This window comes from Hippocampus guttulatus, chromosome 5, assembly GCF_054856545.1.
Source record: "Hippocampus guttulatus isolate MCC_2025c chromosome 5, RoL_Hgut_1.0, whole genome shotgun sequence".
NCBI classification, from domain to species: Eukaryota; Metazoa; Chordata; class Actinopteri; order Syngnathiformes; family Syngnathidae; genus Hippocampus; species Hippocampus guttulatus.
This window is the reverse complement of record NC_141265.1, coordinates 17,938,070-17,954,065: the sequence shown is the minus strand read 5'-3', so window position 1 is coordinate 17,954,065 and position 15,996 is coordinate 17,938,070. Positions and strand designations below refer to the sequence as shown.

The following is a 15,996-nucleotide window of genomic DNA, read 5'->3' as shown; positions in this document are numbered from 1 at the left end:
TTGCCTTCCCTCCATTTATCCCATTCCTTGGAAACAACTTGCAGTGTTACGCCTTTCAGCTGATATCAGAAGTTTAAAGCCCCGCTCCGGTTGGGTGTCAGCGAAGGAGGTGGGGCACCGAACTACCCTCTGCCCCCCTGGAGAGTTAAGGAGATCACATTTGAACCCCCACCTCCCCGCCATCTTTAGCTCAACCCCACCCTACCGTTCCCCTCCCTCCTGCCTTAACACCAACATAAGAGGACAAGTGTGGGCTCTAAGCGCCAGTGATCAAACACGAGCGGCTGCTGGGTGCGTTCGGCTCAGGACGGTTGGCCTAATAGGATTGGAAGCCCCCAGGTGAGCCAAAGGACACCTCCAATCAGCCTGATTAGCCAAAGGCAGAGCGGTGTTTTTCCGCGCTGATGTAGTAAGCGAGTGACGCGCACTCCTAAAAGGATCACAGGGGTTGTGGAGAATATCAGAAAAGTTGCGAAGACACGGATGGCAGCTCGTGTCAAGTTTGGTGCAATGTTGGTATTAACAAATGACTTAATGGGCCGACATCATGCTAGCTTGAGCTTTGCACGCTGAACTATAGGCATAGATGTGACGGTATATACAACCGTTGGCACAACAGCGGTCTAATTTCTTATGAAATATCAGTTATTTTGATGGCTATTTTTAAAGTCTGGCACACTGGTACACAAGCTCTCCAAATGTGGCTGCCGTGCCCGTTTCACGGCATTGTCCTAAAGCCGGCCGCTAAGCGCACCACTCACAAAACAGTAAACACACAAAATAAAAAGGCTCTGTTGAATCTACTCTGAGGTGGCCCGGTGGTCGAGTGGTTAGTGCGTCAACCACATTATGCAGAAGTCATGGGTTTGATCCGCTGCGTTGGTTTTCTCCGGGTACTCCGGTTTCCTCCCACATTCCAAAAACATGCATGGCAGGCTGATTGAACGCTTTAAATTGTCCCTCGGTGTGAGTGTGAGCGCAGACGGTTGTTCGTGCGTGTGTGTGCCCTGCGATTGGCTGGCAACCGGTTCTGGGTGTCCCCCGCCTACTGCATGAAGACAGCTGGGATAGGCTCCAGCATGCCCAGAGACCCCTGTGAGGATAAAGCGGTTCAGAAAATGGATGGATGGATGAATTTGCTCCATTTTATTTCAAGAGGCTGCACAAAATAAAATCAACTGGATCCAGATCCATATTTTACATGGATGTCCAGTCTATTTAAAAAATGTACCTCATGAGAAACAAAAACAATTACCGTACGAGAGACTGGACAAGTGTCTGGCAAAGTAAAAGTTGTCCAGTGCATGTAAAATACACATTATAATTGGCACACATCAAACTGCTGGGTCCAACTGTGCAGTAATGACGCTTCCCTCTAAAATGAATTCTAATTTGATGAGTAGTGAAAGTGAATGAGGAGGGACTTCAGGGAGCAGAAAGCCTCATGTGAAGCTGTTTTCCGGATGAAGAGTGGCGGAGCATAATACACTAACCTTGATTTTTCATGTTTTTACTGAAGTGCAACACGTTTCACTTTAATCAACAAGAGACAAACACATAAGAGTACCGACCTAAAGTGAGTGCCATCACGTGCCAGGTACCGCAGGCCACATCGGACACCTGCAAACAAAAAATTCAATGTGACCTTACGTGGATAGTCATTCATGAATCCCGACAATCAAGAATCCTAGAGACCATCCACCCGTTTTTGTCTATATAGTGATGGCTGAATGTGAGGTATTAACTAGTCATACAATTTAATTATTGTCGTCTGAGTTCAGCTGGGATAAGCTCCAGCAACCCCCCGCCGCCCAGTTCAGGATAAGCAGAGTTGAAAATGGATGAATGGATGGTAAGATGGGTACGCTAGTATGCTAATAAGGGTAAAATAGCATGCATTCATTAAAACGTTGTGAACTTCAGTCTGAGCTCTGAAACTCCAGGCCTCAACATGAGTCCTTTTCAATGCTCCAGTTGTGTTCAACTGTTTTAGCAGAACTGGACATACTTTTATTCAAAGAAAAGCAAATCTCTGCCAGTTCGTCAGGTGAACACAATGACGTTTCCTCTTTGACTTTTTGGTCCCGAATGCATATAACAGACCGTGGCCCTCTGTGGGCTTTTCACCAACTTCTTCCCAACTTGACTCGAGAAGCAAATGCTTCCCACAGTGCGGACAAGGACTTTTTAAGTATTTCAACTCGAGTGTTGTGTGTTGGCTACCTTGCGCCTTGAAAGCGGGACAAGCCGTGGGATCCAAAATCCTTTTGTGTCCGGGATGCTCACGGAGCAAGCACCCACAGGGGATCCCCACCCCAGAGAAGAACCTCTCCACCTGCTGAGAACAAACATTCAGGCGCGCGCACACACACACACCGTGCCATCTTGCCACAGGGCGTTCGTGTCACGTTACCTCCCTCCCTCATCAGTGTGTCCCCACGTTGATTGCGGGTCTACTTATACAACCCACACAATTACTTGTACAGTAGAAATGGCACAGCTGAGGCCCTACAGGAATTCAGATGGCCGTCTACCTCAAATTAGCTCGTTCCCGATGCTTATAACTTGCCATTTCTTCCGAACTGGAGTAGAAACACTGACCTTGAATCGCAGCAGCTAAATGGAACGGAGAATTACACCGTCAGCTCGGTTTGCTTTAAAAGAGGGAGTTAATGTACGGCTCTGTACTGAGATGGTAACTCTCCTCCCGTGAGAGGGACACACGCGCGTTCACGGTTAGTTGAGTGGGGAAACATGCATGCACACACGCGCTATGTAATCTATGTTATCAACCAAAACCCAAGCATGCCACCATTCATCTCAGCGTGCCTATTTCCGCCTTCCACTAATACATTTTTTAGTAGCTACATGGAGGACTTTTAAATGATGGCGTACGATAAAACCTGACACGTGCGGCTCGGCTCCCCGAGCCCTTTCAGCGAATGTTAATGCAATAGCGTAAGCAATTTTCCAAAGTGGATTACAAATTTCACATTGAGGTTTTATAGCATATTACAATAACTTCACCACATCGAAATGTTCCGCTGCTTAATATGCTATTTTTCTCCTTCCTTTTAAAGACTCCTTTGCGAAAACCCTGCCAAGCCAGGGAGCAGGCTGGTTTGTGTGGTGGACGAGTCAATAATCTTTATGCGGTGGGTTTTAATTACAAGGAGATAACAGAGTATCCTCCTCAAGGCGAACCTCCATCAATCTCTATTCTGCATCGAGCAGTACGGAGCCACAGCGGGCACAAGCATGCACACTTTTTTATCTTTTAATCGCCGGGAAGCTACCCTCGCAAACACACGAGGCAACTGTTGCTCAGCGCCGCCTCCTCCTCTGCCTCCCCGCACACAATTGTCCACTTAAAGAAGCAACACATGCTTGCGCACACATTGACTGAGCGAGGGATGCAGGAACACACCTGCAAACTGGCAGGGTAATCCACCGAAAAAGGTTAAAGCCGATGTCTTCCCAAATGATGACAATCCAGGAGGTCACATCAGTCATTGCTAAGGTCAGGCTTCCCATAAAATGTCTTTGCTTTCATAATACTTCACCTAAAGTCATATGCCAACCATCCCCGTACCTCATGAGGTGAATTTCGACTTCAATCCTTTCTTTTTACTTGTCCTAATTCAGCTTTAGTTGAAAACAAATGCACATTTTGAACGGGTTTTCGCTCATCTTAACTTTTTAACTCACTGAAGTGGCAAGCATTGATACAGAACAGTACTTTCACTACTTTTTCTTTTGTTTATTTTTTATTTCACACAAAATACAGTGTCAAAAGTCAGTTATGATATTTTTAGCCCATATGCGACACGTATCAGATTTTTTCATGCGGTGGGGTGTAAACGGTACAATACACGTCACATCCAATTCTAACGTGGTGCCCCGCAATTAAATTAACCAGGGGGATGATTTTGACAAATGAAGGGGGAGACACAAAAAATGGGAACACCGCATATTTATCAAACAATATTGCTCCGTTTGCTCCATCAATACCTTAAAATGGGCTGCCGGGGGAACGCTTTAAATGCTCTCCCGCCAAATAGCGGAAATTACAATTAATCTGTGGATCCACTTTTCGTGACTTTTTTGGTGTTGAGATTTTTTTTGAATGTAAAACGCGCCTTGGCTTAATAAACGCGCGTAAATAAATGAAGTGATGACCAGAAACTTTGAGCCATGGGTATTCTGCGTCTTGCCGCTTTCGAAATGTGTTGCCAAAGAGAGGATTTGCAGATGCATGCACATGCTCCTGCTGGAAGCGTGTGGATGTGGTCCCATCAGTGTTTGCGTACATTTATGGAAGTGAGCAGTGCCGTCCATACCTGAAGTCATTTTGTATATCTGTGTTTATGCTTGCCGATATGATCCTGCCGTGTGTATGTGTTTGTTGTGTGTGTGTTTGTGTGTGTGAGTGAATGGGCGCTGTCAGGTGCTGCTGTGCGCTGCGCCAGCTGCATCTGGAGCCATCTGTGTCGAGGCTCTGTGGGAGTCGAGCGGATGACTTTAATGTACTTGAACCCCAGACAGACCTTTTTCCCAGACAGTCGTCAGTGTGAATGCAAGACAACTGGGCCCAGTCAAGCTGAACCGGCGGATCTGGGTGGTGAGCAGAAGACAGACGCTTTGGTTACACTGTAACCCCCCAGTCAGACTCACTGGGGAACCTCTGGCAACCAGACACACAAAACATGGGAATCTGTTACAACGATGCTCAAAGATTGTTTTTGTTGTTTGATGTGAGAGGACGCCGTTTCGACAAAGTGTCTCTCCTCGGACAAGTTTGGCATTTAACGTGATGCTTTTTGTCTACAAGCTCCCATTTTTTGCTGTATGAAAGTTGATGTTTTTACATAATAGCTCAAAAATAACAAATGGGAGAGACATTTTATATATACACACGTGTTGTTGTTTTTTTTCTTGCCTGATCTTGGTTGCACCGTTGCCAACTTCTCACCACGAACAACAATTTATGACCATTTATACAACAATGTTTAAATGGTCAAAATGGGGCAAGTTTATTTTATATTTATTTTTGGGTAGTTGATTGAAGGTCAAGTAGTAGCAACCTACATTTTCTGAACCATACTTAACGTCAGTCAGAGTTAGAGTTAGGCAAGTATCGATACAATGTATCGGTATCGGGTAGATACCAGCCTTATTTTAAGGTATAAGGATACCAGCACCAATATTTATGGCACAACCCCCCCTCCCCCCTTTTGTCATTGTGTTAAATGCAATTCAAAAGTACTAGAGGTATCGGTACTCTGTATTGGTGAGTACTCAAAGAGCAAATGTTGTTCTGAAAAAATGTGGTTTGGAACATCCCGAGTCAGCCTAATTTTAATGCCACAGCCCCAGGCAACATAATTGCTTGGGATTTGGAGATTGCTATGATATGCTGTGATGTTTTAACAGGCGTTATAGTCCTCAATGAATTATTTATGAAACATTTCCAATTGGTGAAACATTGAAATTGAATTTTCGGAATGAATGGCAATCGCAAGATCGCACAAAAGGGCGAGCCAAACAGCAGCGAGCGCACACCCGTGATTACCACCACAAAGCAGCGGCCCAGAAACAATATGATTAGTGAAGCACAAAATCAATTAATGCAGCTGCAGAATCAATAGGTGTCTCTCAGCATATATGTCCTGCAGTTAATTAATAAACAATAAAGACATTAAGCGACAGAGCATCAGACTGTGGCAACGACTGTCATCAGTCATGACGTGTGCACCGATGGCATCAGCAGGAAAGCGACGGGAAAACACTGACAGATATAAATGAGGCCAGAGTGAAATACTGAATACACCCACAGGCTAAGATGGTGTGACAATGTACACACACATCCAAGGGCGTGAGCGTGCATAAACTAACTAACTAACTAACAAAAGCGCTCATGCGTGAGCTACCCGATGCTTGGAAAACACCAAAACATACAGTGCGTGGTGAAAGACTTTCAACTCAGCCCTCTCTTGAAGCCAAGCATCTATAATATAATAATGCCAATGTCAACAGATTTGGACTTGTTAGTATTCATTTGGAACAAGCCCAGGGTTTGATGAGGCTTGAACTGTGTTGGAAAACGGCCCACAGCTATCTGTCATGCGTTTTGCTGTATTCTGCTGCCAGTCACAATAAAGACGACTTCATCCGACTCTATCTGAAATCGATCAAACGTTTTCCCGTTCCAAATGTAATAATGTTCAGTATTTATTACCATGAAGAAAGAGGTCTTCATTTAAGAAAATGCCTTCGATTGTTTGCCCCGGTTGAGAAATGCAATGTATCATATTTGGCGGTGTTCCTAGTCAGTACAGAATTTCCCTCTCTCATCCAGCTAAGCAAAATATTAGAAACAGCTCTCATGATGAAATTAGTGCAGCTCTAAAACAGCATTAAGCTCCGCCAGGGCAGATAAATAAACATTTTTGGATCAGAACTAACATGTATGCACAGCTCAAGTCCACAGGAAGCTTTGTCTATTCAGGCTGAGCTCTGTGACATCACTTTGAGCAGACAGCTGATCCATTTGTCACACAGCTGACATTTGGAACATAACTCTAGACCCACGGATGTATTTGTTTTAGGTTTATGGAAAGCATTACACACTGCCTTTCCGGTTAATTCAATAACCCGTGACGACAGCGATAACTGCCAGGTGCCTTTTTTTTTTTTAAACACCGTAATCTGACTCGTGGTACACGGGAGTTTCAAAGATCGCTCCCGTCACCTTATGCTGTGACACCGCTCCCGTATTTATTTTGGCCGTGGCGCGCGCACTCGACATCATTCAAATTCTTTCTCACCTCAATCATGTGACCCAGCGCCAGGCGACCGTCTTCTCAGTCTCAATAGTGGAGAAACAATGAGATTTCTATCCGTAACGCTATTACCGGCTTTAATGGAGTTAGAGTTGCCTCGGTGTATGTGGGGATGGCAGTGGAGAACTTTATTAGGTTTATGACCTTTTTGCTTTTGTCCCTTATTCTACTACGAGTGATACAAGCCCGCCTTTGAGCCCCAGTGAGAGGAAGGTTTCAGCTCCGAGAGGAAAAGTTCAAGATGGGCCAATCATCTAAATTCCACTTCAGCTCCAAACAAAGTGCTATCTTTCAAGACGTGGAACAGTTGTTATTAGTGCTTTCTTTCTTTTTTCAAATGTTGACTGGAGTGGTTTTCAGAGTGGCACTGTGCAGCTGATTACAGGGAGAGTCTTAATCAGGTGGCGCAGTCTGCTCGGGGGCCCCTGGGGCTCGCCGTGTGCTACATCCTGTCAGACTGCGCAGAGAAACAATCCATCATCGGGAGAGCTCGGAGACAGAGAAGCTTGGGCGCATGGGAGAGACGACGACGAGAAAGGGGGTTAGAAAGCGGGGCAAAGGAGCACGGGTAGAGGAAGAGAGGCAGGGAGCGGAGGTTTAAGGTAAGTCGACGAAGAGAGACACAAGGCCGAAGACTGAAAACTAACTCGGAGTTAGAAAGCTGCCCGAGAGACAATCAAGAATTCGGCGAGTAAAAGCTGGACAACAAACGGCCGCCATTTCAAAGTAACTGCGACACTTTTCACCTAAAGACATCTTCCTCATGGTGGCAATCGTCAAAGAAATCTCTTTTGGCGGTTGGTTCAAACGATAAACAGAAGGAAAAAGAATCGAGAGTCAGGGAGCGGAGGGACGGAGGTGGGCCGGCGTTTTACACCGTCTGGGCTCTGTCTGAGGCCGGTGTAATGATGCGGCTCTTTAGAGGACGTCGAAAATGAAAGGCCAGAACAATCCTCCGTGACAGGTGGGATCCTTTATATCTAACAGAGGAGAGATGGCGCAGAGCCGACACGCGCGCACGCCCACACGCACAGACACACGAGTACACTTCTGGCTATTTGCATTGAAAGAGCCACGCACACACAAACTGCAGTGAATTCCACGAGGGGAATTCGCCGCTCTGTCCATGTGAAGAAGAGGAGTTAAAATGGACAAAGAGCAGATCCCATCAAGGTGATTTATAGAATTGAAAAAGATGGGCTTTCTTGGCACACCATGAGGGATATTAAGTAGGGATCGCACACAGATCACCCCGCAAAACCTTTTCATCTTGATTCTGGAAAAAAAAGATCTTTCTCAACTCCCCCAGAAATGGGAGACGTCTGCGGATATTTATGTGCGAGAGCAAGAGACAGCCTTAATGATATGAAAAGAAAACTGGAATCTGCTTCAGTCCTGGAAGGGCCAAAAGTGAAGAGGGTTTGTATTAGCACTTGGCCAATCCCCCAAATGAAGACAACCCTGCCATTTGGGGGGGGGGGGGGGTACGAGAGGAAAAACAACGGCGTCAACTAATAGGGTATAAACAATTTAAGAGAAGTGACACAAACAAGGAGCAAGCTAAAAAGGGTGGGGAGGGGATAAGCAAGGGAGGGAGGGAAGGGAAGGGAAATCCGCATCTGACAAAAAGGGCTCAAGCATCATACATCAAGCACTTGTTACCTCTCCCGGTGCCTGTGATTGCACATGACTGCAAACAAGTCAGTGATAAAAATCTGAAGAAAGATGAGAGCGATCAGGCCGACTTTAAAGACCATCAATCACGGCCCCCGTAAGCTCCGATATTATTAGTTCAAGTAAAGCTGCACTCTTCCATTTTATGGACATCATAAAGGACTTTGGTGTAGGTGGGAGGGGGCGGGGGCAGGAGGGAAGGAGATCCCGCAGTGTTTCAACTAGGACTGGGATGGATGTGTTTGCAAAAGTGGACTGGATAGACGGACAGCGCTAAATGTCGTAACCCGAAAAGAACACACCTCTGTGGGGGAAGGAATGTGCGACGGGAGTGGAAGGACCCACTTTCAAGATGCAAAAAAAAGTACAGTGGAAAGGACTCTCCTCTTTTGGCAGGGTGATATTTCAATGTCTGCTCAGCATGTCAGGAAGTCTGACAACATGAAATGAGCTCGGGGCAACACATGAGAGAAGTTGTGTTTCCTTAGTACACAGACCGTAGGAATTGATTTGGGATTTGTACCGATAATATCATGTGATTAATATAAACCTGCAATATTTTGGGGACACTTAAAAATAAAAAGACTCAATCTGATGAGTGTGAAATAAATAAAATAAATTGGGACATTTTCGTGGCATAAATGTGCAGGGCTGCAAGATAATCGATCGGAATCAGAAATTTGGTTGTGGTTTGGAAAAAATGTGAGTGCATCACATTGGACCGAATCAAATTATTCAAATTTAAAATGATCAATACAGTTCGGGTCGTCTTTTATTGGCGTCACAAATCACTGACCGAAATGCCACATTTACCATACTGACAAATTCATTCCAATGTATGTAAAATGACAACAAGAAACTCATTGCATCATCATCCTCACTGAGCTGTATTATTTGGAATCCGATCGTAACTCTACAGACTCAAATGGACTTGCTTCGCTTTAAAGATCAAACGTCCTTGAATCGTATGGCAGCCCGTGTCCATGAAGACGGGAATCGAATCACCTTTTATTGGACCGATGCACACCCCAAATTGAAAATGTTAATTTTCGACTTACAAATCCAATATGTGAGTGTGCTGCGCTTTTTCGGAAGCACCGACATCATCCTAAAACATTTACAAAGTCGTGCGTTAACTTGCACCGGTTCTTAACCTCCGCAAGCTACTCACGGCAGCTCCGATTTGCACGTCACATTGTGGTGTCAATGATCAGCCAAAATGACTCCGTTTCGACCCTCAAAATTGTCAAATAAACATTCCATATAATGTCTGCAGTGACTTCATTACCACTTGTTGTTTCCTCTCAAAGGAAATTCTGACCGTTTTCTGATTCATGCACCGCCCCCCCGCCCCCAACTTTCTCTCTGCCTGCCCACCACTGAGGACATAAAGGCGAGCGTGAAGTCCATCACTGCCTGCTGAATAGCTGCCCTTTGTGCCTCTGAACGTCATTCACCAGCTGAAAGGACCCCAGAGCGCTCGCTGCCACTGCACCTCTGTGCGCTGCCTGCTTTAAAAGAGCGCCTATGCCCACTGCGACGTGGCTGAGAAACTTCACCTCGTTTCAACGAGTCTCAAAAACGAGCCACAACAACCATATACACCGTTTGGGAATGTCAATTATCCAGTCGCTCATTTTTGGAAACCTTTCCTACATGTTCACCAGTGATGTGGGTGGGATTGGTTGTTGAGAGTATCAACCACGCAGCCATCCTTCACCTAGCAAGTCCCAGAGGCCTGAGCTTGGTTTGTCCGGCCTGACAGTGGCACACCAGTGAACAAAAGGGCTGCCCTGGAATGTCAGCGGGTTCACATTTCACATGCAGATGCGTGACCCCAGAGCCCTTTTGAGGGAAGGTGTGCTTTAACCTCGCCGAGGAGGAGGAGGAGGAAGAGGAGGGGGAAACGGGGATCAAGAGGCACTTTAAGGGGAGCCTGAAATGGGGGAGGGGTACCAAAAAAAAAAAAAGTTTGCACTGCTTGCTTTTCCTCCTCCGATGCTAAAGTTTCTCGGCGTATCTCTGTAGCTCTCCCAAAGCTCTGCTGAATGGTGTTAAAACTCACTTAAAGAATAGCGTAATTGTCGCTATCCAGAAAAACTCGTCAAAAGCTGGCTCCTTTATGTGCGGTCTGTGATGCGCCCTCTCTCTTCCCCTACTTCCAAATACATAAAAGCATTAACTTTTTAAGTGCACACTTAGGGGTTTTTTTTTTCCCGAAATGGTTGAAAAGGCACAACGGGAGGGGTTACGTAAGGCATAGGAACAGCGAGCGCCACAAAAGAAACCAAAGTTACTGTCACATGCTCTCTGTAGGCCCAGCCAGGCACAGTTTCAACTCAAGGGCTTCACACTCCTTTAACATATTCTCCTTCCCTCGCTCTTCTCCGAGCGCGCTCTTTCCTTGTTCTCCGGCTCCCACTTTACTTTGTTTCTGATAGCTCGCGCATCAAAGGCATCAAGACCTTCTGCGAAAGCCTGAAAATTCCATGCACAGTTGTTTGTTTTGACCTGGAAGCCCTTTCCTAAAGCTACGACGCTCCAAATTGTAAAATATGGAAGAGGATAAGAACTAATTCTGGTACTAGCTTTGTTTTTGTTGTTTTTGTTTTGTTTCTTCAACGTGGTGAAGTGAATCGCTGACGAGGTGGGTAAAACTTTGGGGTATTTTTATCCCATCAATATATTCCATTTAAAACGTCACGACCAATGCAAGCATTTTGTGAAGTGAATGAACGAATGCCGTAAATTCAGCTGAATGAATTTTGGCTCCACATCATTGTGCAAAATGATAAGCACTGTTATTTGGACAGATTTAAGTATACCACTTTTTTTCCCCCTGCCAATCAATCGCCGACGGATCTTCTGCCCGTATTGACGGAATGCTGGCTCCCGATACATTTTGTTCTTTTTAAGATCCTATTATCTGTTTTCAAATCTTTAAATGGCCTCGCTCCACCTTACCTCTCTGAGCTCCTCTGACGCTACACCCCTGCCCGGCGCCTCAGGTCAGCGGACCAGACATTATTAGAGGTACCAAGAACTAAGCCTTTTCCATTGCTGGTCCCTCTCTTTGGAATGATCTCCCACTGAACATTCAGCCAGCTGCCCATCTTTAAAACTCATTTGTATTCTTTGGCTTTTGACTCAGACTTGATCTTAGTTTTACTGTTTTGTGCTTTCTACTGTCTTTGTTATTCATTTCTTGTTTTATTGTTGTATATATGATATTTGCCCCATGTACAGCACTTTGAATAAAGCGATGGCTGCTCTATAAATACAGTTGAGTTGAGTTGAGCTTGCGGATGCTTTCAACACTGTGTGTGAGATACTCTGCATTTAGCAGTTCTGCCATCTAATAGTTGAGGCATCTATAGCATCCGCAGGAAGGCCATAGGGAGCAATCCATAGACCTGCGTAGCCATGGCAACTAAACAAGGATAGGCTAGATGTCAGGCCAGCATGGCTAAATTACCCATTAGAGAAAGCAGGGCGGGGAGAAAGGGAATACTGGTCAGGGCACGAGAGGCTAATGGGGAGATAAGATGGCCAACATTTTGATGACAAACGCGCGTGCGCACATGCACACAACGATGTACGCTGTCATATGCACAGACTCATACAAGTAGAAACAAACAAACAAAAAAAACACAAGCGGGTAATCTTTGTACACACAAGGTATTTGCTGATAAGCGGTACAATGAATCAAAATGTGCACACAAGGACATAAAGTGAAGACAAAATGGTTTTAATAAAGACCCCCTCTTGGAGAGCTTGCTCACGAATGTGAGGAAGATGTATTTATAGGAAACCTCCCCGCGAGATCATCTGTGCTCAGTCTCATAGTCACGCATGCAAGTGTGGGTGTGCGCGCGTGCACATGGTCGAAATGTTGCGTTATTGCCTCATTCCTATCTTGTGCCGCAGAGGAGAAGACGTGGCGCGGGTATATGAAAAGCTAAAAGAAATACGGGCTCACTAATTCCCACCGCACTTAAAGACACTTTTGACCTACGCCGCACACCTAAAAGTTACACTAACATGCCCAAAGTGAGCTCCAAGCCGCATGCGCGGGGCCGTGCAACACATGCGGCAATCAGCCTTGCACAAACAGAGTCAAGCAGTCGGGCTCCTCCTGACTTTAATGCCGCGCATTCATTTGCAAGCGCCATAATTAGCGTCAGGCACACAGAGGCTGGTCCCGGGGGAGCGCTGTGATAACCGCTTCCCCTTCTATTAGGGCACTCATTCCAAGAGTGTCAGACATTGCACATCTTCATTGTGGGGCCCGCAGCACAGCAGCAGCGTAGCTACTGTTGAAGCAGGCAAGACGATGGGGACAAGGAGGCAGCGGGGGGGGGGGGGGGGGTTCAATGTTGAGAGTCCATCGGAAGGAAAAGAAAAGACAAATGCGGTTGCAAGACAAATAAAAGAGGAAGGGAGACAAAGGTGGTTGCACATTTTACAGCAGAGCGAAAGAAGAACAGGCTGGACAGAGGTAATGAATGTCGTTCTGAAATTGTTTTAGCCGCAAAGAGGTCTATTCTTACGCTATTATAAAGGAAACAATTTATCCCCACTGATCAGCCCTGTCTCCTTTCTCCTCGCTCTCTTTGATCTGCCAGCATATTGCCTTGATGTGTCCCATTCAATAGCGAATCTGGGGCAATTTTAATGCTTTTGTACCTCGCCACCGCTCCACTTCTCCCTCCCCGTTTAAAAATAGCTGTTAATTATAAGTGCAGTTTAAATGTCTCTAGTGACCCAGAAATGCAGGTTGGAGCCAGAAGAAGGGGCCTGAGCATCTCCAAGTTTCAAAAGTCTGACACGTTATTGCCCCCCCCCCCCCCCCCCCCTTTCGCCATGCATTCTTCAAACTCGTCGTTCACACCCCCCACCACACCAAAAATCCTTTGTCTTTTCTTTTCTCCCCTCCGCCTATGATTCTTCTTCTCCATCGCCTTAGTGTTCTTGCACTTTTCCACATCTCCATCTCATCCTCCTCTGCGCCGTTTGTTGAGCGAGTTGAGAGAGTGAGCAGGGCGAGATGACGAGGGATTTGGCACTTTTTCTCCAGCACACCAGAGAACTGCAGCAAGACATGGGAGACCATGACTGTGAAACCGCTGCAGTCTGCACATTGTGTGTGCGTGCGTGCGTCTTTGTATCTCTCTCCTCAACTTCCTCCTCTCATGGAGCTAGAGGAGTGGGATGTTGAAAGGAAAGGTGTGTGAAGGTGTGCTAAGGTAGCACGCGGCGCGACGCAGAGGCGCTGGTATACCTCTGGGGAAGAGAAAGGACCGTGCGGGGACCCGAGGTGTGCACCTGGGTGTGTGTGTGTGGGGGGGGGGGGCAGTGTTATAAATAAAGCATTAGCCTCTTGAAGGGAACAAAGATGTGAGGGGCTGTCTTTGCAGCTCTCTTTCTCCCCACTAACTCTAACTAACAGTAAACCCGCAGGCATGTACATGTACTGCTTTCATCGCTGAGGGGGTACATGTAACACGACAAAAAAGAGGAAAACTATGGGACTTTTTGTCAAAAGCTGGGCATTTTTGACTACTTGCTGTGATGCAGAACGGATTAAATGGCTGTTGCAAAGCGGGAATCAAATTGTTGGCTTCTATCCATCCAGCAAATGATTTGTCAACTTTAAAAACAAAACAAAACAACAAAACAAAAAAATAACAAACACACACACACACACACACTCATTGGACAGTAACAATTAAGAGGTCAACACAAAATACTACAACCTTTTATCCCCAGTTTACTCGTGTAAGTTTCTTTTAACACAGTAAAAGATTGAATTGTGCAACAATGATGGCAGGGAGTGGTCCAAAAATACACCGGACGTTCTGGGAAATTGACATATTTTCCCCAAATTCCCGATGGCCACCATCATATTTCCCACCAGTTATTAACGGTAAACCAGAAAATGAGTAAAGTTGCAGAAATGCTGTGTCATATTATGAGAGTGTACATAAACAAGCTCATGTGCCGACAGAGCATGTCCACTGTGGATTTGATAACGCCATTAATCCTAGCAAGGAAATTACTTCACTTCCTCTAAATGTGAGTAGTTTGTCATTCATTGATCAAAGCACATTTTAGGAGCATGCCCCTTTCGCGCCTTGCTATCAAAATTAGAGGGTGGGGGGGATATTTGGTTTTTATCTGCACTGCAACCCTACATGCACATAAACAAATCACTCATAATGCTGTGTGGCCATTCATGCGACATATAGCTATGCCCCTTGTTGTGGCTTGGCAATAAAAATGTGCACAAGGAGATGTGCTGACACAGTGCTGAGTCGGGTTTCACTCACTGATGGCAACTGAACACAAGGTGCATAAATGACAGCAATGTATTGCTTAGTTCATGGGTATGGCAGCATTGACTGAGCTCATAAAACAAGTGCTAATGTTAAGAGAGAGAGAGAGAGACAGAGAGAGAGAGAGGGGGGAGTAAATAAAGTGCTATCTAGTGTAAATTTGGGCTCCATTTTTAGACATCACTATCAACTAAAGAATTCACACAGTATCTTAAAAGGTTCACAGAACTCCGCTCGACATGTTCAGTTATGTCATAGATCAAGCTGCATTTGCTCTACGCTGTGTGTCAGAGAGGATCCAGGACTGGTGTCACCAAAGATATTCCAAATCCAAGCTACAGTTTCCCTTGGAAGTCATCCCCCCGGAGTGCAATGCACTTTCCCAGCCTTTTCTGCCACGTCTTGATGCATTCTTGCAGGAATCTTCTCGGCTCCTCCGCAGCTCCGTGGTCACAATTATCTTGATCTATTGCGGGCGTGCTTGGGAAGGGGTCCCCTTTCAGGGGCGGAGCTATGTGGAGCTACGCTTCAAGAAAAAGGGATTATCTAGTAAATTAAGTTCAGCACAGTCATGCTGGGCATCTTATCTGAATAATTTCTGTGTCTGCGCCTATCCTCTTGGTGACCGCCTTGAGTTCGAGAAAGAGGGAAAAGAAATCACACAGCCACATAAGGGAAGTTGGCAGGTTGGTCCAGCAGGGCAATGGTCTTCTTGGACAGGAACTGTCGGATGCTCAGGGCATTGTGAGAAGGCATGTTGTCATGATGAAGCAACCACGATACGATCTGCCACAAATCGTGGCTTTCTCGGGCATTGAACAGACCAAACAATGCCTACTTTAGAGGCTAAAACTGAGTTAGCCTAGCTAAAACGTAGTTTGGGTTTGAAATCCATCTTTTGTAACACCAGTCCTGGAACTTATCCGAGACATCTCATGTGTTTCTCACGAAAGTAAGTTGAATGTATTGTATTTTAAATCCCCAGGTTAAAAAAAAAGTCTGGACAAGAAGCCATCTTTTGTACATGACAGTACAGATTATCTTGTCTGTCAGAATAAACAATCACAACTTCATCAAGATTGTCAAGAAACACACAAATCCGGCGAGCCAGCCAGGTTTCGGTTAGCTTAAAGCGAAGCAAATGG

The 15,996-nt window shown here is 45.6% G+C and overlaps 1 protein-coding gene across 2 annotated transcripts in view; it reads right to left on the bottom strand.

The window, feature by feature from the left end:
• Positions 1-15,996, bottom strand: part of LOC147205309 (uncharacterized) — a 107,918-nt gene that overhangs the window by 10,767 nt on the left and 81,155 nt on the right. Inside the window, exons 3-4 of one of the 2 annotated variants that reach the window (XR_015101047.1) lie at positions 2,224-2,338; positions 1,572-1,620 (exon numbers count right to left, since the gene is read on the bottom strand). Coding sequence is in view for 1 of the 2 variants with exons in the window: in XM_086112528.1 (XP_085968654.1) it covers positions 1,572-1,620; positions 2,224-2,352 (178 nt within the window). In the remaining variant the exon portion in view is untranslated. Of the gene's footprint in view, positions 1-1,571; positions 1,621-2,223; positions 2,677-15,996 lie in introns of those variants that run through there. The other variant, XM_086112528.1, reaches the window with a different exon arrangement.